This window comes from Pyricularia pennisetigena, chromosome 2 (genome assembly GCF_004337985.1).
Source record: "Pyricularia pennisetigena strain Br36 chromosome 2, whole genome shotgun sequence".
Classification (NCBI taxonomy): Eukaryota; Fungi; Ascomycota; class Sordariomycetes; order Magnaporthales; family Pyriculariaceae; genus Pyricularia; species Pyricularia pennisetigena.
In genome coordinates this window covers 3,857,673-3,879,998 of record NC_043741.1, presented here as the reverse complement: position 1 = coordinate 3,879,998, position 22,326 = coordinate 3,857,673, and the positions used below count along the sequence as shown (strand labels likewise).

General features: G+C 51.5%; 8 protein-coding genes across 8 annotated transcripts; 5 read left to right on the top strand and 3 right to left on the bottom strand.

Moving 5' to 3' along the window:
• Positions 1-1,010: 1,010 nt before the first annotated feature.
• PpBr36_01077 (uncharacterized protein) lies at positions 1,011-2,520 on the top strand (the record flags this gene model as incomplete). Its single annotated transcript, XM_029888266.1, has 2 exons — positions 1,011-1,430; positions 1,552-2,520. The coding sequence occupies 2 exons, from the start codon at positions 1,011-1,013 to the stop codon at positions 2,518-2,520; spliced, it is 1,389 nt and encodes a 462-aa protein (XP_029752546.1).
• Positions 2,521-3,445: 925 nt separating this feature from the next.
• PpBr36_01076 (uncharacterized protein) lies at positions 3,446-6,280 on the bottom strand (the record flags this gene model as incomplete). Its single annotated transcript, XM_029888265.1, has 1 exon — positions 3,446-6,280. The coding sequence occupies one exon, from the start codon at positions 6,278-6,280 to the stop codon at positions 3,446-3,448; it is 2,835 nt and encodes a 944-aa protein (XP_029752545.1).
• A 3,008-nt stretch (positions 6,281-9,288) lies between these two features.
• On the top strand, positions 9,289-9,977 carry PpBr36_01075 (uncharacterized protein; the record flags this gene model as incomplete). Its single annotated transcript, XM_029888264.1, has 3 exons — positions 9,289-9,497; positions 9,571-9,787; positions 9,861-9,977. The coding sequence occupies 3 exons, from the start codon at positions 9,289-9,291 to the stop codon at positions 9,975-9,977; spliced, it is 543 nt and encodes a 180-aa protein (XP_029752544.1).
• Positions 9,978-10,374: 397 nt separating this feature from the next.
• Positions 10,375-10,956, bottom strand: PpBr36_01074 (uncharacterized protein; the record flags this gene model as incomplete). Its single annotated transcript, XM_029888263.1, has 4 exons — positions 10,375-10,515; positions 10,575-10,712; positions 10,797-10,832; positions 10,891-10,956. The coding sequence occupies 4 exons, from the start codon at positions 10,954-10,956 to the stop codon at positions 10,375-10,377; spliced, it is 381 nt and encodes a 126-aa protein (XP_029752543.1).
• A 687-nt stretch (positions 10,957-11,643) lies between these two features.
• Positions 11,644-13,158, top strand: PpBr36_01073 (uncharacterized protein; the record flags this gene model as incomplete). The annotated part of the gene is made up of 2 exons (XM_029888262.1): positions 11,644-11,895; positions 11,980-13,158. The coding sequence occupies 2 exons, from the start codon at positions 11,644-11,646 to the stop codon at positions 13,156-13,158; spliced, it is 1,431 nt and encodes a 476-aa protein (XP_029752550.1).
• Positions 13,159-15,356: 2,198 nt separating this feature from the next.
• On the top strand, positions 15,357-16,469 carry PpBr36_01072 (uncharacterized protein; the record flags this gene model as incomplete). Its single annotated transcript, XM_029888261.1, has 1 exon — positions 15,357-16,469. One exon carries the CDS (start codon positions 15,357-15,359, stop codon positions 16,467-16,469), a length of 1,113 nt encoding a protein of 370 aa, XP_029752549.1.
• Positions 16,470-18,116: 1,647 nt separating this feature from the next.
• PpBr36_01071 (uncharacterized protein) lies at positions 18,117-20,743 on the top strand (the record flags this gene model as incomplete). The annotated part of the gene is made up of 4 exons (XM_029888260.1): positions 18,117-18,216; positions 18,330-18,361; positions 18,460-18,534; positions 18,614-20,743. 4 exons carry the CDS (start codon positions 18,117-18,119, stop codon positions 20,741-20,743), a joined length of 2,337 nt encoding a protein of 778 aa, XP_029752548.1.
• A 324-nt stretch (positions 20,744-21,067) lies between these two features.
• PpBr36_01070 (uncharacterized protein) lies at positions 21,068-22,197 on the bottom strand (the record flags this gene model as incomplete). Its single annotated transcript, XM_029888259.1, has 3 exons — positions 21,068-21,735; positions 21,869-22,039; positions 22,134-22,197. 3 exons carry the CDS (start codon positions 22,195-22,197, stop codon positions 21,068-21,070), a joined length of 903 nt encoding a protein of 300 aa, XP_029752547.1.
• Between the last annotated feature and the right edge of the window lie 129 nt (positions 22,198-22,326).

Genomic DNA, 22,326 nt, shown 5'->3' with positions numbered 1-22,326 from the left:
GGCACGAGAGGCTCGCTCTGCTGATTATAGACTATAGTTGATTGATGTTGTGTCGTAGGGACAGGTTATTGAGTACCCTAACACTGAGTTGTCCATATTCTCCAGACATGATCACCATCGTTTTTTGTATGCGGCCAGGTCGTCGCCCGAGATATGGGACTGACGGGGGTGGCGGAGATCGTCATGACGTCTGAGTTCCCATGATTGACGAGAAAAACCTGGTTTGGGGGATTGGACTGTTGGTCCTTTCCTTTCTTTTGCTGTGAAAAGGGTGCAGGCATAACAGGTAAGGGACCCATCCTAGTATGCACACACACAAAGAGGAGTGCGTGCATATAGCACCCAATCATTGGAATCAAATCACCGCGACGTCATCTTCCTCGATGTCATAAGATGGACCACATCCGGTAAGCGTTCCTGGTTACATTCTAGCCTGGGTTAGGGTTGATTATGTGATTAGCAGCGCACCCACCCAAGCCTTCCACAACCCCTGCAGGAGCTTGCGCAAACATGCGCCCCGCCAGTGGAATCAGTTTGCTTGCCGTCGTGAACGGACCGGACCGGCCTTGGAGTCGTCGCAACTCGAGTTGCATCGTGTCCTGTCCTTGGTCCACTCGAGTTACAGAAAGCTCGACGTGTACGGTGCTCGTTTGCCGTCCTGGGTTCGCTTCTTGTACATCAGTCCAGTTGCCTTCATTTCCGTCTCGTCATAATTTTGACGAGGTTTTTCGTTTTACAACTCTTTCTTGCTTTCCTTCTTTTCCTTCTTTCGTTTCATGTCACTCATTTCTCACATCAAAGTCCAGTCGGATTGACTCGGCCTAGTATGCTGTGTGGTCTTGTTTAACCATATCGCTTCTTCAAATAAAGACATTGGCTATCTGAATTTATGCCCAGCACCTGGTTAATCTTTTCCTTCCAGGAGTGAGTGCCAGAAGCAAATATCTGCAACATTGCCTACCGGGACTTCATCCTAAAATCCACCCCTGGTCGCCGCCGAGTCTCCAAATATGGCGGTCGGCAGTGAGCTTTCCACAACAGAGACTCTCAGCATACTCTCACTCTCTGCAGCATGTATTGCCATCTTGGCAAACACGTTCCAGGGTGATGGCGAGCCACTCGTGGCTTCTCTCGCACTGAGTGGCATCGCTTTCTCGGCGAGTTTCTCCATGATCCGCTGGCTGGGACCAACCTTCATCAAAGCCGGCATCAAGGGCGCGGATCTAAGCAAAGTCCAGAGGAGAGAGATACCCGAGTGTATGGGGGCCGTCTGCGCCGTCGTGTACCTCTTGATGATGATTGTCTTCATTCCATTCCCGTTCTACAAAGATATTGTTGCGGCGACAAGCGGAGGCGGCAACCGTGATGTTGTACTGCACGTCGAGCATGTCCAAGAGGGCCGGTTTCTTCACCGATTTCCTCACAACAAGGTGCGTACCTACCTGGTCTTGCTGCTGCTTTATGTTCATTTACAAAGCATCCTGAACCCACAACCTGCTCGCTCAACCCTGCTAATGAATACAATCCGACCTCGCCAACTCCTCCATACAGCTCGCATCTTTTCTGTCTGCAGTTATTTCTCTGCAGTCAATCACACTTCTGGGCATCGGTGACGACCTCTTTGATATCAGATGGAGACACAAGTTCTTCATCCCGGCGTTTGCTGCCATCCCACTCCTGGTCGTCTACTTTGTCGACTTTGGCGTCACCTCGGTCGTGGTCCCCATCCCTCTGCAGCCGTACCTGGGCGAGCTTTTACACCTGGGGCCCCTTTACTACATATACATGACCGCTATCGCCATCTTCAGTCCCAATAGCATCAACATCTTCGCCGGCATCAATGGCATCGAAGTCTCGCAGTCCCTGGTGATCGCTCTCCTTATCATTTTAAACGATTGCCTCTACCTTTTTACGCCGTACCCCCACCCCGCGACCGACAGCCACCTCTTTTCACTCTACTTTCTCCTCCCGTTTGTCGGCGTCAGCCTCGCCCTGCTGTACCACAACTGGTATCCCGCGCGCGTATTCGTTGGCGACACGTACTGTTACTTCGCCGGTATGGTCTTTGTCGTTGTGAGCATACTCGGCCACTTCAGCAAGACGCTTATCCTGCTGCTCGTCCCGCAAATCTTCAACTTTGTCTACTCAGCACCTCAGATCTTCGGCCTGGTCCCGTGCCCCCGCCACCGCATGCCGCGCTTTCACGCCCGCACCGGCCTCATGGAGCCCTCGGTGACTCCCTGGACCCCCGAGCGCCAGCCCCGCGCCCCAACCGCCGCCGCCCTGAGGCTGCTCGCTCGTCTCCGTCTCATACGCCTCACCGAGGATGCCGACGGCCGCTTCGTCGAGACGACCAACATGACCATCATCAACTTGTGGCTGGTCTGGCGTGGCCCCCTGGCGGAGCGCCGTCTTGCCGCTGAATTGACCATCGTTCAGGCTGTCGCCGGCTTGTTTGGCCTGTTCGTCCGGCACCGTCTAGCCCTGGTTGTCTTTAAGGAAGACAACTGGAGTATCTGAGGTGGTAATTGCAGTACCCGGGCTGGAGATGAGATATCTTGGTAAATCACACAAGTGCCTGAGCGCTAACCTTGGTTGTCCGGGGCAGTTGATGGATATTAATAAATTGGCATGTAATTTTATGAGCTTCTCTTTTTTTTCCTTTTTTTTTTCCCCCCTACGCTTTGCATCTTGGTACGTCTGTCTGATCGAGACGTCTATAACCTTCCGCAAGGTTGACAAATTTAATCTCTACCACGAGAAATCGTCATCGCAGAACAAGCAACTGTGCATCACGACCACGAACATTTTTGTTTGCGACAAATACTCACGCACGAAGCAATATGGACCTGCTCGAATCGTCGTGTCATATTACAAAGGGTTGGTGATCAATCCCTATGGGAGCTTGATATACTCCAAATTTTGGCTGTTGTCACCCGACATCCACACACTCTCTCTCTAACAGTACAACATAATGCTAGCCATATCTACTATGGCTAGTACCTGACATGGCAGGATGCTCTCCTTTTTTAGACTTCATCCAGGAGTCATTAAATACCGATAGACCCCCAAAAACCGCCCACATAATGAATAAAACTGGCAAAATAGCACCAACCTAATGTGCTGCTGCCCGGTATCTAATAAAAAGCACAAAGAAACACAAAGAGAGAAGAAAAGGAGCAAGAGAAAAAAAAAACGACAAAAGAGAAGGCAACGTTTTGACTGGAGATCGTGAATCAAGACCGGGCAGCCGAATTTGACAAAACAAGTAGACAACGGATCTCAAACTCCTGCACCATTCATACACCATATATCCTCTCAAAGAAATATAACGGGAATGTAATCACCGCGGATGATCAGTCGAAAGCATATAAGTCAAAAAGTATATCACGGTGCTATACCGAGATAAGCAGTACTGGGAGACAATGGTGAAAGCTAATAATGCTCATATCCCTGCTGCGCTGACCGCAACTTCTGGCGATGGTGCTAAAGTCTCCAGAGCTCGTTCAGTCAAAGGCGAATCGGGTGCTGAGGTCGCGTCCAGGCTTGTCGCAGACCGTGGCTCGTCTCCACCAGGCGTTGAGGCCTTGAGCGTGTTCCCGATTGGAGGGCGGCCAGCAGCTGCCTTTCGACTCTTGGTATAGTCGCTAAGACTCAGCTTCTTCTTGATCGGACTTGGATTTGTTGCATTCGCACTGGTAGAGTTAAATGGAGCCGGACTTTGCAACGTACTGCTCGAGAAAGGCGATTGTACAACAGAGCCAAGCGAAGATAACGTTGTTATGGTGGCTGGGGTGGCTGGTGCACAGCTGGGTAGTATTGATGGCGGAGGCATTTGAACCCTCAATTCGGGAACTGATGGTTTTCTGCTAGTCGCCGCGGCGTCCGGAGGTTCGCTACTGAGAGTTGACCCTAATGTTGTTGACTTGACTGATGTGGGGGAAACAGGTGCGTCGGGCATTGATACGTCAACCGCTGGCTCCTCGTGCGAAACCTCGCTGGACACCCCGTCAGGAATTTCGGGCACGACGGTCGCGTTGACTGGTTCTGTAGGAGAATCGACGGATACGTTATCTGATGGACCACTCTGGGAGTCGATAGATTGCCGCTTCTTCCGTTTCTCGTCTTCCTGCCTTGTCCTATGCCTATTCTCCAATAACCTTTTGGACAGAGATATTATGCTTCGCCTTGGCCTAAGGGCGGGTACGGGAGGCTCGCTGTACCACTCTCCGCGAACAGGCTCAGTCTGCACGCTCGCGTTGCAGTAACGAGGGGGGGACCGGGGTCGGGGGTGAGGCTTGCTTGGCTGAACACCGTGCCTTACGCCCGATGGCTTGCTTGAATTCGATGTGCCAGGAGAGACCGCACCGGTTGGCGAGCCCGATTTGCTTCTTGACGTCCCAGCATCAAAGTATTGAACGCCATTGGACTGTGCGTTTGTCGACTTCGTCTTGGGTTTCGAGGTGCTTGTTACAGACGATGATCCGTCGGAAACACGCTTCTTCTTGCGTGGCGGTTGCGTCTGCTCCATTCTGCGAAACGAATCTTCAACCATCGCAACCTTCCTTTTGTCCCGATCTGTTGGCTCCGTCAAAATCCCGAGAGTGTCAAAGGAACCTTGACGAGGTGCGGGTGTTGACTGGGCTGGTGTCAAATCTCGACTGGGCGGTTTGCTTCGCGAAGAACCCGAGGCGGACGCGGCATCGGCGTCGGCCACATCCTCGAAGTGACCTTCGCTAGCTGCTCTACTATTTGTGGCATGGCCAGTACTCGTCGGGGAGACAGCATGGGCTTTGCTCTTCCTCGACTTCTTTTTATTTGCTTTGCCTTGCATTCTGGCGTGATAACTGCGATGGAAGAGAACGAAAGCGCAGTTGTTGCCAAGCTCGCAAGCGCAACCACCATACTCGGACAACATCAGGTGCATCCAGGCAGAGAGTGATCGGTACTCCGTCTCGTCCATTTCTTGCTTTTCATGAGGCCCGTTGTCGTCGTCCCCCAGACCGAGGAGATGAAGAAGCCGAGCCTTCTGTGGATTCGGAAACCTAAAGTCCCACGCTATGGTGATTTGCTCGTTGGCTGCAATGGAGCGATCACTGACAAGCCAAAAGTGATACTCTGAACCCCCCGAGAGAAACGTGTCCAACACTGCATTCGGCCTGCAACTTCGTCGAACGTAGCGTGCGCGCGAGCCCTCTTGCCTTGTGTCGATGTAGAGAGGCAACATCTCGTGAAAGAAAACAAAAGGTAAAGGTGAGCTAAGTTCTTCCCAACGATTGTGCTTATCGGCGCAGTAGTCCTTTTGGAAGCCAATCGAACCGTTCAGCTCAATTAATGGCACATCTTTCGCCACTGCGGTCGGGGTTGTCAAATATTGCCAGCGCGCGACAGTGTCTCGGCCCAGTGAAAGCTGCTTCACTTCCAAGCGTAGTGGCCTCTTGACAGTGTCAATGTTGGAGGGAAGTGTCTGAAAAACATCGCTGAATTCCTGGCCTGTCTCCTGTCGTAGCTTTGCTGGTTCGCGAAGCCAAAGAGACATCGTATTTGAGATGTTGAGGCTTGCAAAAGAGTTTGTCTGCACAGTATCGGCGTCTTTCTGGTTGTGGGAGGCCAGAAATCCTGGAGAGTAGTTGTGTATCTCGAAATCTTGAGGCAGCTCGGGTGGTGTGGTAACGGGACTGGGTGGATGGGTATTCGAGGTGGCACGGTTTGAGCCATGGGGAGGGCTGCGCTTGGGGGCCTGAGAACTAACGGAGGGATTTGATTTATGGGATGTTTTCGATTTTTTAGGTGGAGGAGGGTCGTGTGAAGAGATATGCTTGGTTGGCTCGGTTGGGTTGTGTCCGTTGATTTGAAGGTCGTTTGGTTTGGGTTTCTTCTTGTGGCTTTTGGATGGTGGCCTCTTCGGCTTCTTGTCGGATATCGCGTCGAGTACCATCAAGCTGTCGAGGCGAGATTTTTGATGCTCCACAGCCTTTTGCCGGTCAAGAGGTCTCGGCTTGCAGTCAGCACAAGAATGCGCAAACCCTTCGCTCAGCGCGTCTTGAACATTGTCGGGATAGAAGCACTCGATGTGCTGCCATGTGTCGCAAGTCTCACAGAAGATAGTGTTTCCGTCATCGCCAGAGTAGCTACATATACACTTAATGGTATATGGCTCCTCCTCCTGGGTCTCAATCTTGTGTGACACATCATTGGTTGAGACAACGGTGGTGATAGGAGGCGCGCTCTGGCTCAGAGACACTGGTTTGGTTGACAATGGCGGCAGCTTATCTGTCATAATCTAATAGAAACCCTCGCAATCCCCGGGGGTGGTGGGCGTTCTGTTTATCTTCTCGGTTGAGAGGGCATGACGTGCGCAATGTGTGCGGTGATGGGGCGACCGACCCGATGGACTCGGTCAGCGCGCTCGAGTGCGTCGAGTCCACGTCGAGACACTGGCGCCGCCGTGGAGTCTCGCGGCCTAAATTGTCATGAACTTGACGACCGCTTCTGACAAGGTACAGTAACGCGTTGGGTATCGAGTCGCAAAAAGATTCGTCGTGGTCGTGGTCGTGTCAAGGGCGTCGAGACTGGACAGATGAGCGTTTGTTGAGCACCGTTAGTGACTAACAATGCGGAAATGGGAGGCGCGACGTGAGCGGAAGGTATTCAGGGCGTGTGGCCATGTAGCTTTGGGTCCTCGTGTTGAGAATTGATTCTAGCGACAAGATGTGCGTGGCCTTATTAAGTGCAAGGGCGACAATGAAAAAAGGACGAATGTGGAGGAAGGAGTTGCGCCTTGAAAGATAAGACAGCTTGAAACGGGACGGGTGGCAAGAAAGTACCGTTGAGCAAGATAAAGTCAGTCCTGGTCGATTAAGACAGCGTCAAGGCAAAAATATCGAGTTCAACTTCGGCCGTTTTTGGTGGTGTAGGAAGAGAAATGACGGGTAGACAGGCAGAGGAGAGGGGACGGACCGCACGCGAAAGGAAGCAGGAAAAGCGGACTGACTTGGGCCTCGCTGGGGACCAGAGACGAGCAGCATGGAAGGGAAAAGGCAGGGAGGCAGACGGGTGGACCGTGTGCGAGAGTGCAGAGCCAAATCAACAAGCCAATCAGGGGACACACAGGGAGGGGACTCCTGCCAAATCTTCCCTGCAATCCAGGTGGCCAGTGCGCATCTGCTTATCCGTTAAATGATTGACGAGTCTGCAGCACCAGACCAGCTGGACCTGAGAAGGCGTAAAATGGTCAACGTTGATTAACACAACCATTAGGGGATTGACGCTTGAGGACAAGCAATTAAAACTCCACCGAAAGATTGGTACTTTGGAGTGGATGACTGAGGAATCGTGGAAACGTGTAGAAGTTTTGGCCCTGAACTGTGTGCCACTGCACTTGGGCAACTTGGCTGTTATACCTTGAAGAGCCAAAGGCGACCACCCCAGGCAGGGCAACTTAGAGAGTGCAAGAAATCTTGGAAGTGAACGAGTGACGGCTTGTCACGTAAAGGACATCAAATGTGCCACTGGGATGATGACGACGATCATCGAGCGCACTCGAGGATGCACCTTCGTGCCTGCACGAAGGACGGAGTAGGAGAAAGTATTTGAACAACTAATAAATTTATATCCGTCAATAAGGAATCTAGCAAATTGGTGTAGAAACCCGGCATGCGTCAGAAGTGTTGTCTGGTGTTGGAAAGTCCATGTCAGGCGTCGGGTTTTTGAGGCTCGGGATTCCGTGGCGGGGGCGATGACGGATTACCTGGATTACCTTAGCTTTGCGGCTTTTTGACGGCCAACACACACCACTGAAAGGTAATTAATTACCTGCTTGTCCTTGCTGTCTCACCTCCACTTCCTTGGGTAATGCTTTAATCTTTCTGGCATTTCCATGCGCAAGCTTTTGATGAATGACTGATAGGCAATCACCAACAATCTCCCGAGCATCAGCCAAGTTGTGTCACGGCTCCAATTGCTAGCATGTTCTGAATTTATTTCATCCCAATCAGCATGTAATCCATCCAGACTGGCTTTATTATAAGTATCGAAAACATGAAAAGATGCATGAAATGAGAGAGACCTATTTCAATCAAAATAATCGCTCCTTTTTGTTGACATGATTGATGACTCAAGTGCCCAGACAAACAACCGCTCGAAGCTGGAGCTTGCTTTCGTGTGGATTTGACAATCATATTTGCGCACTGTGTGCTTCATGGTTCTTATCGAGGTTTACACAACCTCCGTGCACAGAAGCGTCCAATGTCAATTCTCCTCCACAACCTTCCCTGCACAATTTACTCGTGCTCTCTTGTCTCTTTTGTCTCCCTCTCCCCCGCGCGTTTCGAAAAACGCGTTGATCGGAGAAAGAGAGTTGGTTTTTGTGTTTGACAAAGGCCACAGTTACCATACGACAAAAGCACAGCTTACCTCGGCATCTAGGCGCGTCCGTATCTCGGTTAGCATCGTGATGTTGTTGGTGCAAGTAAACTTCGCGATGCACTAGGTTGAATTGAGTGCGGCGGACTGCCATCGGATTATGTACCTACAGTTCAGTTCACTACAAAATAAATATAGTAAACGCGGCCCTCAGGTGGGATGTGCCGAAGCCGCAAGACCGGCAACCTTACCGTTGCTCTTTAGCTACATGGGGATTCAAAGTTTGTCACCATTGGCCAGTGGTTGCAATCGCGCCGGCTCGGCGTGCGGGACGAGCTATAATAATTGGACGCGTACGCCAGGTTGACCCGGAAGGTCGCCCACCGATTTTCGATGACAGACAGGATTTGCTTTCACATGGTTTTCTACCGTAAGCGAGACTTGATTAACAAGGGTACGCTACGGTTTGCAAACAGTACAACTGATAATTGCAAGTGAGGTACTACTGCTGGTAACATTTACCTGCCCTTGCTGCCTTGCCCGCCAGCCTGCCCACATGAGTACCTACGATAATCCGTACCTTATATTAGCACGTCCTGGTTAAGGGCAAGGATGTTGGCGCGGCAAGCTCGACACTCGATTCAGTTGGATGGAGTAGGGACTTTAGATAGATAGATGGGCGTGGTCGAACGCCCCCTGCCCCCGCAGCGTGCCATGACGTTTGGATGCCTACTCCATTCCACCTGACCTCCGCACTGTTAGCGCCACTCCAAACATCCCCGTCTTCGCAACATCAATCACATCTTCTGCTTACCCTCACCAATTCAACGCCGCAGCCATCGCACCCCCGCCAGAATAGCCTCGTGCAAACCTACGAGAAAGTTTTGATTAAAACCGCAAAGAAGTCATCTCTCGCGCCTCACAATGAGGTTTTCTACGGCCTTTGTCGCCCTCCTCTCGGTCGGCTCATCGGCGTCTGGCTTCCGTCTGCAGGGGCGGGACCAGGTGCCGGTCGCTCTCGACGATGACCACAAAATCCCCGGCGAGTCGCCTCTCAAGCTCTGCGATGGCGACCACAAGGATGATATCCTCAAGATCACTAAGGTCGACCTTACGCCGAATCCACCCAAGGCGTACGTACACCGCTAAATCACCCTACCGAATTGGTAGGCGGCTGCAAGGACTAACAGTTTACTTTTGACACAGCGGCGAGAGTCTTGTTATCAAGGCCAGCGGCGATGTCACTCAAAAAATCGAGGATGGCGCTTACATCAACCTGTCTGTCAAGTACGGTCTGATTCGCCTCATCAACACCAAGGCCGACCTCTGCGAGCAGATCAAGAATGTTGATCTCGACTGCCCCATCGACGAGGGCAAGCTTGACATTGTCAAGTCGGTGGATCTCCCCAATGAGATACCTCCTGTGAGTTTTCTTTCTCAACTGTATGGCCTCAATTTAGTTGTTATCGTTTGGCTGATCCGCAATCTACCTTCAGGGCAAATACACTGTTCTCGCCGATGTCTACACCAAGGACAACAAGAAGATCTCATGCCTGACGGCCGAAGTCAGATTTGAGAGGAATAGCATTGCCACTCCATGGGGCGACTTGTAATTGCGACGGTCCAATGAAGAGGAATGATTGTTCGGGTGTACGAAATGATGGATAAGGTATCCACGGGTTGGAGTCGTCAGTCCCATCTTGCATGAGGAAGATTGTCAATTTTTGTTTCACATTTTTCTTAGGCATGATCATACTTGGTTCATTTTTGCAACAATTCTTTTACAACGCGCGACACTGCATACGGGAGTAGTCCCATCATACCAGATACAATTAACATAGCGTTCTGGACCTTGTTTTTCTAACATCGTCACCAAAAGCTGGGTGATGCCCTTTTGTCAGTCATAATTGCCTGAGTATGGTGGTTTTTTTCATAACATTGCTTGACAGTATTCTTTCTATGAACTTGAGACAAAATCAAGTCTCCACCTGGACCAGTTGCAGTACAAGTCTATTCTCCAAACAAGCGGCGCACTCGCCTCAGCACGCTATCCTTCTCAGGATCGTAAGGGTGGTCTTTGCTCGGGATCTCCAGAACTGCAGGAAAGGCGGCTGTGTAGGTGTCGACTGTGTGACGTATCCTGTCCGCAATCTGTACCAATATCAGAATTGGCCGGCCACAAATTCTAGATGATGATGGTGGCCACTCACATGCTGGTTAATTAGCACGATGCCGATATCTTTGCGCTCAGTTGTAAATTTCTGAAACGCAGACTCGATCGCCGCGGTGTCGGTCTTGTTATCCACCACAAGGAAATTCTTTTGCGAGTCCGGTGCAGGAGTTACATGCTGCAGATCAGAGTACCCAATTAGTATGCAAAGCCCGAAATTGGGGTTGAGAAAAATAAAGTATGAGCTGTATAATCTACTTACGCCAATACCAGCAAGAAGGAGGCCTGTGACGGAGTCCTGGGGAAAAGGGGTCAGTCAAGGCTTGGACGTGTGATGGCCACAGGTTGATAAATACCTCGTCACCGATAACCGCAAGGAACTGCCTGTCCTTCGAGTCCGCGGCCATCGCGTTGTTCGACATCTTGCCTATGTAAGAGCGTCGAAGTCGGATGCCGACTCCAGGCTTAAATGCGTGTTTTCCAAGATTCGGAACAAACTCGGCAAGGAATCTGCAACGAAGCTGTCGTTGGCGACCGTTCAGGAGACTGAGACCGGAGCGACCCTCCTAATCTGATTGAGTGCTTTGCTCTGTCGTCCCCAGTTTAGGAAACCCGGCGGGGGGATTTTCGTTGTGCGACGGCCGAGTTCCGTTATGTTTGTGGCGGAAGAGCACGGAAGCTTGTGGTGACCTCAGATCAGAGCTTCCTTGGGGGTCGGAGCGGACGTTCAATTGCGACTGTCGACTCGCGGGCGACGCTAGGTCGTAGGTGGTCACCCCGCTCTCAGTGGAGAACTGCACAAGCCAGGATTAGGCGGCCACCATCCCTGTCCAAAATGTTTTGATAGCAAGCTGCAGGTTCCCTAACAACACATCCAGATGCAAACAAAGAAATTGGATCATTTCACTTCTTTTTTTTTTTTTTTTATATCTTTCGCTGCAGGCGGGCCACGATAAAATCCGGTGTTTCCTCTCACGGATCGACTTGAACTAGTCAAGACGTTTGCCACAAATGGGCTGTTCTGATACTCTCATTTGATAATCGCCAAGAACTGGCCAAAACGAGCATCTTGACTTTTCAGTAAGTGTCTTGTTCACCATCGTTCGACCATGCCACCAAGGCAACGGCTCGTCCGCCGGCGACCTCTTTCGGAGCGCATCTCCGGCTGGCTCAATCCTTCCGATTTCCTTCTCTGGGCGTCGGAGGAGATCAAAACAAGAGACTTGGATGCCGCATCTGTCGGCACCAAGATTGCGATTGGCGCAAACGTCGTTTTTCTGATTGCGCGTGCCAACTACGGGGCAACGATCACGGGCGATGATGTCTTCTCAGAACCCCGGTTCAATTGGGCTACTCTTTTTGTATGTTGAAATCGAAATCACCTTCATTCAAATATACTTTGCGACCAACCCGCCAAAATATTCTAACTTGCTTCGCTTGTCCAGGCTAAACAGGTTGTCTGGGTTCTTGCACTGGGCTCGATCATCAACGCATTGAGCTTGACGTACCAGAAACGTCACTACCGCCTCTTCGAAGCCAATCTTGAGCAAAAGCCCGGAACACCTTCGGCTCACCGAGTCCGAGTTCAGTCCTCGCCAATGTCTTCATCCCCCATGCGGCTCCTGGCCGGTGCCCTAGGTTCGGATTCAGCCGAGTCTCGAGCACATCCGGACAAGACACGGGACGTGTGGGAAATCGCTGTATGGGACCCAATACCCGCCTGCTTGCAGGGAATTATCTACTTTAGCCCGGTGCATGTGCTTGTGTACATGTTTGCCTTGCCACTGGATCCGATGGAAAACAGGCCGAGCGTGACAGTGTTCAAGTCTCTTGTCATGCAGGTCATTTTGTCTTTCATGCTCCAGATGCTACAGGGTATGAATGACCAGAGGCAGAAGGACGCAGCTCTTGTTCAACGGGAAGTCATGCGCGAGTACGATACCAAATATGTCCATCCGCGCCTGCATCCCTTGGTGCGAGATGTGGGGGTTCAGACAGCAGCGGAGGGAGATGAGGATTTGGTCGAGACTGGTGTTGCGACCACTCTGATCCGACGCGGATTCCAGACCCATCCTAATCCCAACTACATGAAGCATATTGATCCCGACCGTGTCGTCAAGTCAAATCCACCAGCCATCTCCATGAACTCGCGCATGGTCACACCGGCATCTCGCAATAGATACTCAGATACATTCGGACTTACGCAGCAGCAATCCACACGGCAACCTCGCCAGAGCATGCCACCTTTGGGCAGCACTCCCGTCTCTTCCACCTCAACATCCACAGCAGCAAACCAGCAAGCTATCAGCACGGGAACCAACTTTGGTGGCAGCCTGGGAGTTTTTACCCACGGCAACTCGCCTTTGAAAAAGACCACAAGCCTGAACGAAATCAACAACGCCGCAGGTTATGCTTCCCCCCGCAACTCGCGCGAGATGGCGGCAATGGAGCAGCGGGAAGCTGCAGATCGTATGCAGCGAAGAGAAACCCCCTTGAAGCTTACGGAGACGGCCGATGCGCCGGAACAACAACATACTGGTTTCACCCCAGTACGAGGGTCAAACCCCTTCGCCAAGGATCGCGCCAGACGCTTCAATATGGAAAGATATCCATCCAGGTGGTAGCTATTATTTGAGGCACTTGTACGATTTGAGGCTAGCATGTCATATTGGCTTGGGCATACAGCCACTTGTTGCCAAATAATAATTTCATTTAACCTTAATTTTTCCAAATAGCTGGTTTCATGCATCTGTTCGGCAACATGGATCGACTTTGCTTGAATTTTTTTCTGTTAACGTGGCAGTAGCCTGTCTTATGTCCCCCGGGAGCCTCTTTCATGTTCCTCTTAGGGCCATTCAGACATATACCTTACTTACCTATAGATAGGTAGGTGGTAGGGAGGTTGTATGAACAAGCACATGTTACGACCATTCCTTCTGTTCTGCACAGGTATTTATGAGGTATGTGATGTGCCTTCCCGAACCTCAGGGTCTGATAGAGATGACATGCCTACTGGAAAAGGTTCACCACAAGCACGACCCGGTCGATGTCCTATTGTCGTTACCAAGGACGCCTGCAACTCTTCAACCAGGTACCTTCTTGGTTGGTATGAATTGTTCTTTGTTGTTGTGTTTGAAGTTGACTGCCTTGCATTACTTATCAGCGATTTGGTTTTGCTCCTGTGAAGCTCCGATTTGCACAGGATCGTGGTCTTAATAGGCCAACCGCGGTCACTCATGCCTCGGAGAGACAATCGGATTTACGTCAGCGGTCATCCGAAATGACTGATAATCAAAGGCGAAGGTCATCAATCGCCGAATTTGTTCACAACCTGAGGCCCGGGAACCGTCCCGAAAGGGGCGGTACGATTCGACGGCTTGCCGAGCGAGGGTCCTTCGTCGTCGAAACACCACCAGCAAACGGATCTCGCGATGAAGAAGCGAATCCCGATGACCTTACACTCGTGATACCTGAACCTATACCGAACAGCCCACAACAAATGTCTTCAGAAGCACATGCTCAGTATCCGTCGGCCAAGCTTGGATCCAATACTGCAAAGGCATGGAATGAACTACACCCAGCCATTGGTCCGCTCCGGAAAGGACACAATGTGACACGGTCTGCGCGTGTTTCATCGCCGCTAGCAAACGAGTATCTACCGAGAGGATCTCATCAACATCTGGGCCAAGCGATTGTTGTATCCTCTTCTCCACAGAGAATCAGACAGCAGATATCCTCTAGACTGCCACACGCCAATATTGACAACCTTAGAGCGCAGGGGTTCAACCCGGAGACAGGGCTGTTCGACTCACTGTCGTTAACAGAGAGTATCAGACAGGATGAAAGCCATCACATGAGCTTTCGTGCAAGACATCGGCATGATGGTGGAAACAAAGATGGATTGCCTGGTGAGCTATCTGATGGATCAAACTTCATTTGTTGGAGGCTCTAACACCCTCCAGTGAAAGGTCCTCGATCTCCTGATAATATCGTCATGGAATCTATCAGCGTAAATCCCGGGCAGCAACAACCGCCGACATCAATCAACACATCTACTGACAGTAGCAACGCCACCACTATACACAAGCCTGCGCCGCCAAGGATGCCATCTTATGTTCCTGGTCAACCAGACATCATCATATCTGTCAAGGAGCTTGGCGAAGATCATGAAAGCAACGAAAGTGACGGAAGCACAAGGATAAAATATCATGAGGCCCGGCCTCTTGCGGCTGCGGCTGAGTGTCGAGATACAGCCAGTCAGTCCGGCAACGTAAATGTAACTAATGATGATCCACCGGGTATGGTCCCTGCACAGAACCAAAGATCCCTTGAAAGGGCTCGCTCGAGAGTCGCTGCAAGCCCAGTTGGATTCAAAATAAAGAAAAAGAAGAATATGAACGGGTCTTTTTTAGACTGTCAGCAACCTCGGAGAAGGGGACCGGAAAGCTCGCGCACCGAGACCTTACCATTAACGAACAAGGAGGTTCCCGAGGTGAATCAGATAATTCCCAACAGGCAACTCGATCAAGGATCGAACCGGTTGTTGCACCCACCGCCGAAAAGCCAGTCACATCCAGTCACATCCCAGATGCAGGAGAGGGCACATTTAGGTACAATCAACTTGAAGACTATGCGCAAAACAGAAATCACATGCCAACAGGGTCATTGGCCGACCGAATCTACAGTGGGGGATTCGAAGCCGGACAGGAAGCATTCGTGTCACCAGAAGCTCAAAGCAAGCCAGACCGAGGGCTCCGCAAAGACACCACCTCATCCGACTGCAGACGCTCCACAAGAAAACAAACCAGGGTCCGATTTGCAGATGTCACCTACCCAGAACGAGAGGAAGCTTCAACAGAGTGGCAGTCACAAGGACGGCGTGAGCGAAGACCATCTATTGGCACAGAAAGATCAGCCACAGGGGAAGGTGGCCACTGGCTTACAAGAGAAGAGGCAGAGCATGGAGTCGACACAGACTTGCATAACCGAGAGCCCGAATCTTCCAGCACCAGGGCCCCATCAAACTGCATGCACACTCACCACCACCACTATTGGCAATGGGTTCGACCGAAGCCACCGCGTGCCTTTGAAGGCTACGAGCCGTCAGGGAGCCCTGGGTCGAACCCTACGAATGCCTTTATGTCCAAAGTCGGAGCCGAAGTTGCCAACACGGCTATACAGTCGGCAAGCAGCTGGTCCCAAGAACAGTTTGGAGGCAGGTTCCCTGCCCAGTCGGCCACTGAGAAGATCGCCGAGCTTGCAAGACCACCATCCTGCGATACCAGCAACCGCATTCACTTCCACCACGTCGTTGACCCACCGCACGCCATCAACCGTGAGCAAGCTGCAGTATACCAGAGAGAAAACAGAGGCGCTTATGAAGCGCAAACCACCACCTCCGCAAGCCAAAACGTCATCCACGTTCACATCCACCTCCCCGCAAGCATTTTCACCGTCGGCCCGGTCGGAGGCAGCCAGGATCCTGTCGGCCATGTCACCGGCGAAGAAGCTGCTGGGTCACCAACGCATATTGGCGGCGGCAGCATCGAGCGCAGACAAGGCGGTAATAGTAGACCCGGCGAGCAAGCCCAAGAAAGTAGTTCGGATGGAGGACAAGACGCAAAGTCCCTCCGAAGGAAAAGAGGTCGACGCTCACTGCAGCGGAAAGCCTAAGATGCTGGTGCAAGACGAGCCGTCAGGGGAATGTCAAGGCTTCTCGGCTCGACTAAAACTGATCATGGCTGGGTGGAGCATGGCAGGTCTTTTGTTTGCTTGGGTTGTGCTCAAGAAATATTGGGATGTCGCTGCGCCTGCTTTCACGGAGAAGTCGGCGATGCGTGAGCGACTTGCCCAGAGGCGTCCCATAGTAGGTGATATAATATCCATGGTATTGGCAGCGAACGCCATTTTTGTAGCCGTGCTGGCCAGTGTCTAGACAGCCAGGGCAGTCTTGTTTACGGCATATATCATGCGTGTTGTCGGGAGAGGAATTGGCGTATTGTTTGGGTTCTGAGGTTCCTGGCTGGGCCGGGTGGCCTCAAAGTATCACTATTGAAAATCGATATGATTAATTGCAGCAACTTTTCCATGGACTTGAAAGAAGCACATCTTGCCCCCCTGACGTACCTTATGGATACTGGAAGCCCCTTTCTTTAGCAATGGTATGGAGAAAATGACAGCGAAGTGGGGCTATATGGGATGCACTCCGATACCGGCAGTCGTTTTAATCAAATCGTTCCAGGCCAGACGAGTCACCCACGTCAACGTAGAAAAAAAAAAGAAGAAGAAAAAAAAAAGATATGCTTGTCGCATCAATACACAGTGTCCTCCAGATAAGACTTGGTTTAATATATCACGAGTCTTTAAGGTTGTGTAGCCACGGCAACCCAAGACTGAGAGCAAGGCAGTCATGTAAGTAAGTAGGTAAGTAAGTAGAGATGTATAAAATCCCCTCTGCTGCACGTCATCAAAACGCAAAACGCAGACTTGCTAATAGAAGACGCCTATATCTACCCTACATTGCAAATTAACAATCAGATGCAGAATCGGAGTAGTGGAGCCAAACTCTTAAAGCTCTGGAATTTACACTACCGTTACGTACACCGATCAGATAGTGGAGCCTTCGGTGAAGGGTAGTGGAACGAGTAGAGGTAGGCCTGATAGGTAGGCATGGGTAGATATCCACTGGGTGATCTGTATCTGTTATTGAGCCAGAAACTGCTAAGGATACATCAAGACCAAGGAGATAACAGTTTGCCGGATTAACTACCAGAAGTGCCCCGACTCCAGGTTGGGTTGCGTGCGTGCTGATGTAAATCTGCCGGACTTTGACGGCCATTCAACAAGGTTTTGCTGCATAATCAAAGCCTATCTCATGAGAAACACTGAGTTCTGATCAAAGCCTCCAATGGAAAGCCGCGCCATTGCCGCCGTTTCCGATTCAATATCAGTCTCATGTCTACCTGAAAAGGGCTGTGTCATGCCTAGACGTTCGGAGGAAGCTTATCACATATGAGGCCTCTTGGCCGATAAACTATAGCCAGCAAGCAACAAGCTACTAACTAACCCTAGGTACCTACCATGCACTACCAACAAACGCATCAAGATTGCAAAGCAAGGGGAGGAAGCTACACACAGACATGCACTCCACCATGGCGTGCAAACTCTGGAAACCTCAACAAGCCTTCCAAAGTCTAATCCCTGCACCAGCCAATCCGATCTCGTCAGTTTCAAAGGAATACCCCGCGTTCGGAGGCCAAACTAGAATCCGGCACTCCGAGAATCGGCCATTTCAATTTGCGACGACAGCAAGTTCAAAAAAGAACATTTCGAGACAAAAAGAGCTGCCGTCTTTCTTACTTCCCCGCCCTCCCTACCTTTGCCCGTTCGTCTGAATTCAATCATTTTTTTTTCATTGTTGGTTGCTTTGCGTAACCCTACTCACTCTCCTAGGAGAACAAACCCGGCGGCGACCATATCAACTTGACGGTTCCTTCTCCAACTACATCTGTCTTGACCCCATTTTATTTGCGTGGTGTCAATCCTTTGTGATACCTATTTTCAGTCCCTTCCGGATTTCAAAATGCCTGGAGCAGAGAGCACCCCGCAGACCTTGTACGACAAGGTTCTGCAAGCCCACATTGTCGATGAGAAGCTCGACGGCACAATCCTCTTGTACATCGGTTCGTAGCTTGACCATCGGTACTGGGTGCCCAGCTCGAAGCGGCGGCGGCAGCAGTAGCAGCAGCAGCAGCAGCAGATTTTGTCAACTGACCAGGCCTTTTTGCTTTTGTAGACCGCCACCTTGTACATGAGGTTACATCACCTGTGAGAAAACCCAGTTCACGGAACACGTGCAAGCGGCGGCACGAAGCCACTGTGTCAATGCAGCGAGACGGGTGCTAACATGACTGGATGACTATCAGCAAGCATTCGAGGGCCTCAGAAATGCAGGCCGTAAAGTGCGGAGACCTGACTGCACCTTAGCCACCACAGACCATGTAAGTGAGGACATGAACGAAATCTCCGCTCCGATATCGGCTGAAGAAGCTAATGCTCCTCTTGTCGTCGCCGTGTTAGAACGTCCCAACGACTTCACGTAAAGCTCTCAAGGACATCGCAAGCTTCATCAAGGAGGACGACTCAAGGACCCAATGTGTGACTCTGGAGGAAAATGTCAAGGAGTTCGGCGTCACATATTTTGGCCTCAGCGACAAGCGCCAGGGTATTGTGCACGTCATTGGCCCCGAGCAAGGCTTCACACTCCCTGGGACAACCGTTGTGTGTGGAGACAGTCACACGTCCACTCATGGCGCCTTTGGAGCCCTGGCCTTTGGTATTGGTACTAGCGAGGTTGAGCACGTGCTGGCTACTCAGTGCTTGATCACCAAGAGGAGCAAGAACATGAGGATACAAGTCGACGGCGAGCTGGCTCCGGGCGTCAGCTCCAAGGATGTCGTGCTTCATGCAATTGGTATCATTGGCACCGCTGGCGGCACCGGGGCTGTGATCGAGTTCTGTGGGTCTGTTATCCGCAGCCTCAGCATGGAGGCCCGCATGTCAATCTGCAACATGTCCATTGAGGGAGGTGCCAGGGCTGGCATGGTAGCCCCTGACGAAATCACCTTTGAGTATCTCAAGGGCCGCCCGCTCGCTCCAAAGTACGACTCGCCCGAGTGGCACAAGGCTGTCCAATACTGGAAGAACCTTCAGTCCGACCCAGGTGCCAAATACGATATTGACGTCTTTATTGACGCAAAAGACATCGTGCCAACCCTGACGTGGGGCACAAGTCCCGAGGATGTCGTTCCCATTACTGGGGTTGTTCCTGATCCCGAGACGTTTGCTACCGAGGCGAAGAAGGCGGACGGGCGACGCATGCTGCAGTACATGGGACTGAAGGCCGGCACCCCCATGGAGGATATACCAGTCGACAAAGTCTTCATCGGCTCCTGCACCAACTCCAGGATCGAGGATCTCCGTGCTGCTGCTGCGGTCGTAAAGGGCCGGAAAAAGGCACCCAATGTCAAAAGCGCCATGGTGGTGCCGGGGTCGGGCTTGGTCAAGACCCAAGCAGAGGAGGAGGGTCTCGACAAAATCTTTGAGGAGGCTGGCTTTGAGTGGCGCGAGGCTGGCTGCAGCATGTGCCTTGGCATGAACCCGGATATTCTTTCCCCACAGGAGCGTTGTGCCAGTACCAGTAACCGCAACTTCGAGGGCCGACAGGGCGCAGGCGGCCGCACTCACCTCATGTCCCCGGTCATGGCTGCGGCGGCTGGCATCGTCGGTAAGCTTGCCGATGTGAGGAAGTTGACCGATTACAAGGCCAGCCCTCACATTGAAGCTTTCCAGAAATCGACGGTGACAAAGGCCCATGTGGACGAGCGGATCAACGAAGACGCGCATGAGAAGGATATGATTGCCGATATTCCCGAGGACAACAACGGCCCTCACACCAACACCTCTGCCTCTGCTGGCTCTTCAGCTGGGCTTCCCAAATTTACCGTTCTCAAGGGCATAGCGGCTCCGCTGGAGAAGGCCAACGTTGATACGGACGCAATCATTCCGAAGCAATTCCTCAAAACAATCAAGAGGACAGGTCTGGGGAATGCTCTGTTCTATGAGATGAGGTTCAATGAGGACGGCACCGAGAAGAGCGACTTTGTTCTCAACAAGGAGCCGTACCGGAAAGCCAGTATTCTGGTTTGCACCGGTGCCAACTTTGGATGCGGAAGCTCTCGTGAGCATGCGCCATGGGCCCTCAACGACTTTGGTATCAGGAGCGTCATTGCACCATCGTTCGCAGATATCTTTTTCAACAACTCGTTCAAGAATGGCATGTTGCCGATCCCCATCAAGGACCAGGCACAGATCGAAGCCATCGCCGCAGAAGCCAGGGCAGGCAAGGAAATCGAAGTTGACCTCCCCAACCAGCTGATCAAGAACGCCGCGGGGGAGACCATCTGCAGTTTTGAAGTCGAGGAGTTCAGGAAGCACTGCTTGGTCAATGGCCTCGATGATATCGGCTTGACCATGCAGATGGAAGACAAGATCGCCGAGTTCGAGGCCAAGATGACCAGGGAAACTCCCTGGCTCGACGGAACCGGCTATCTTAAGCGTAAGGGTCAAGGTGGCAAGCTCGCAGCCAAGGCTGTGCCCGTGCCTACTACCAACAGGGGCGAGGAGAAGAAGGAGCCCCTTGAGTGGTGATGGATTTCCTAACAAGGTGGTATCGAAAATGAAAGGCGTTAATCGGTTCAACTGGTATAAAACTGTTAATTTGGTTGGGATTTATGGAAATAACCCTAAGAAAGGGGCTCTCGTTGAGTTTGCGATCATTGTACTGCTGTATCAGTGTGTACGTGTTTTTTTTTTCTGCGTCAATTTTACTGTGTTGCTTTTTTTTCTAGATCTTGGTGCTTTGATTTTCTATATCGAGACGACCAATACACAAATCGCCTGGTAATCACAAGACCTAGCGCTCATGACGCATCGCCAGTTTCAAGGGACGGGACAAAACGACCCATGCCTCTATTACCTGAGCAAGCCAACGTGCACAACAAATCCAGAGGTTGATCGTAGCCCTTCGGATAAACTTGGGTCGGGTACTCGCCAGACTTGGAATGAACGATGAAAGCGCTTTATCCAGCTCTCGAAAATGTCCGGATCCCGAAGCTGCTGCGCAACGACACAAACGGTTGGAAGTGAGGTGCCATCACTAGAAAGTGCGGCTTCGGCCTCTCTCAACTTGCAAGCGTCAACACAAGTTTGGGCCAAAGGGTCGATAAGGGACTCATTGTAGATGCAGTCGCAGGCTATGACGAGATCAAAGCTCATGGCTTGGGGAGATCCAGTCAGCGAGGCGGTCACTTGGTCCGTTTCCCAGTCGAGCGGCATGAAGCGCAATCCCTGCTGCTGGTGCTGCTGTTGAGGGGCCGACTTGGCCCTTCTACCCTTGACCACCTTGGACTTGAGACTGCTAGAGTTTTCTTGTACGTTCTGCTCGACCAACCGTGCCACGTACGACTGGTCCGTCATGGTAAAAGACGCCACGGACGGGGCGAGGACGAGGCCTACAACGGCAGAGGTGCCGCAACCCAGCTCCAGGACGGAAGAAGACTGAGAAATGACGCCGGCGCTGGCGAGGATGTTGTTTGGGGTAGAGATCCACTCGGCAAATAGGGGTGTAACCTTCCATACGACTGCGAGATGGGCCAAGAGAAGAACGGTAAGTAAAGTCTTTTAATATCGCAGAGAGGAGGCAAGATTTTTTTTTTTTAAACAATCAGGGACAAGGATAATGTAATTATTTCCCAATAATGTCAGTTTTCTTACCTGCACCGGTTGTACCGCCGGACCTGGTCGACGACAGAATGCCTGGCGACTGGTGGATGGTCAGATCTCTGCCGGCGACGGTGAGCTCGAGCGTGGAGGCCGAGGGGTCAATGAAGCCAAGGTTCTGGGATGGGATGTCCTGAGAGAATAGGATGAAGGTTTCTGGTGGGTCTGTTAGTTGGGACTACCAACCTTTGCAAACTGACCCCTGTTTTTTTTTCTTCTTATTTTAACAGGATTTTTCACAACAAGATAAAAAGCTCACCCTCTTCGGGATCCTCCATCTCGGGGCCTAGCTGGCTCGTAAACAAGGCTTTTAGTGAATCCATATGGGCCGGTGTAAGTCGTCGGCGACTCCCCGCTTTTCCCTTTTCTTTTGCTCCCCAAGACCTTGCGTCACACCAAAGCGAACGGTGATATCGCCAGCCAAGGCGCTTCCAAGGGACGCAGGTGGTCGG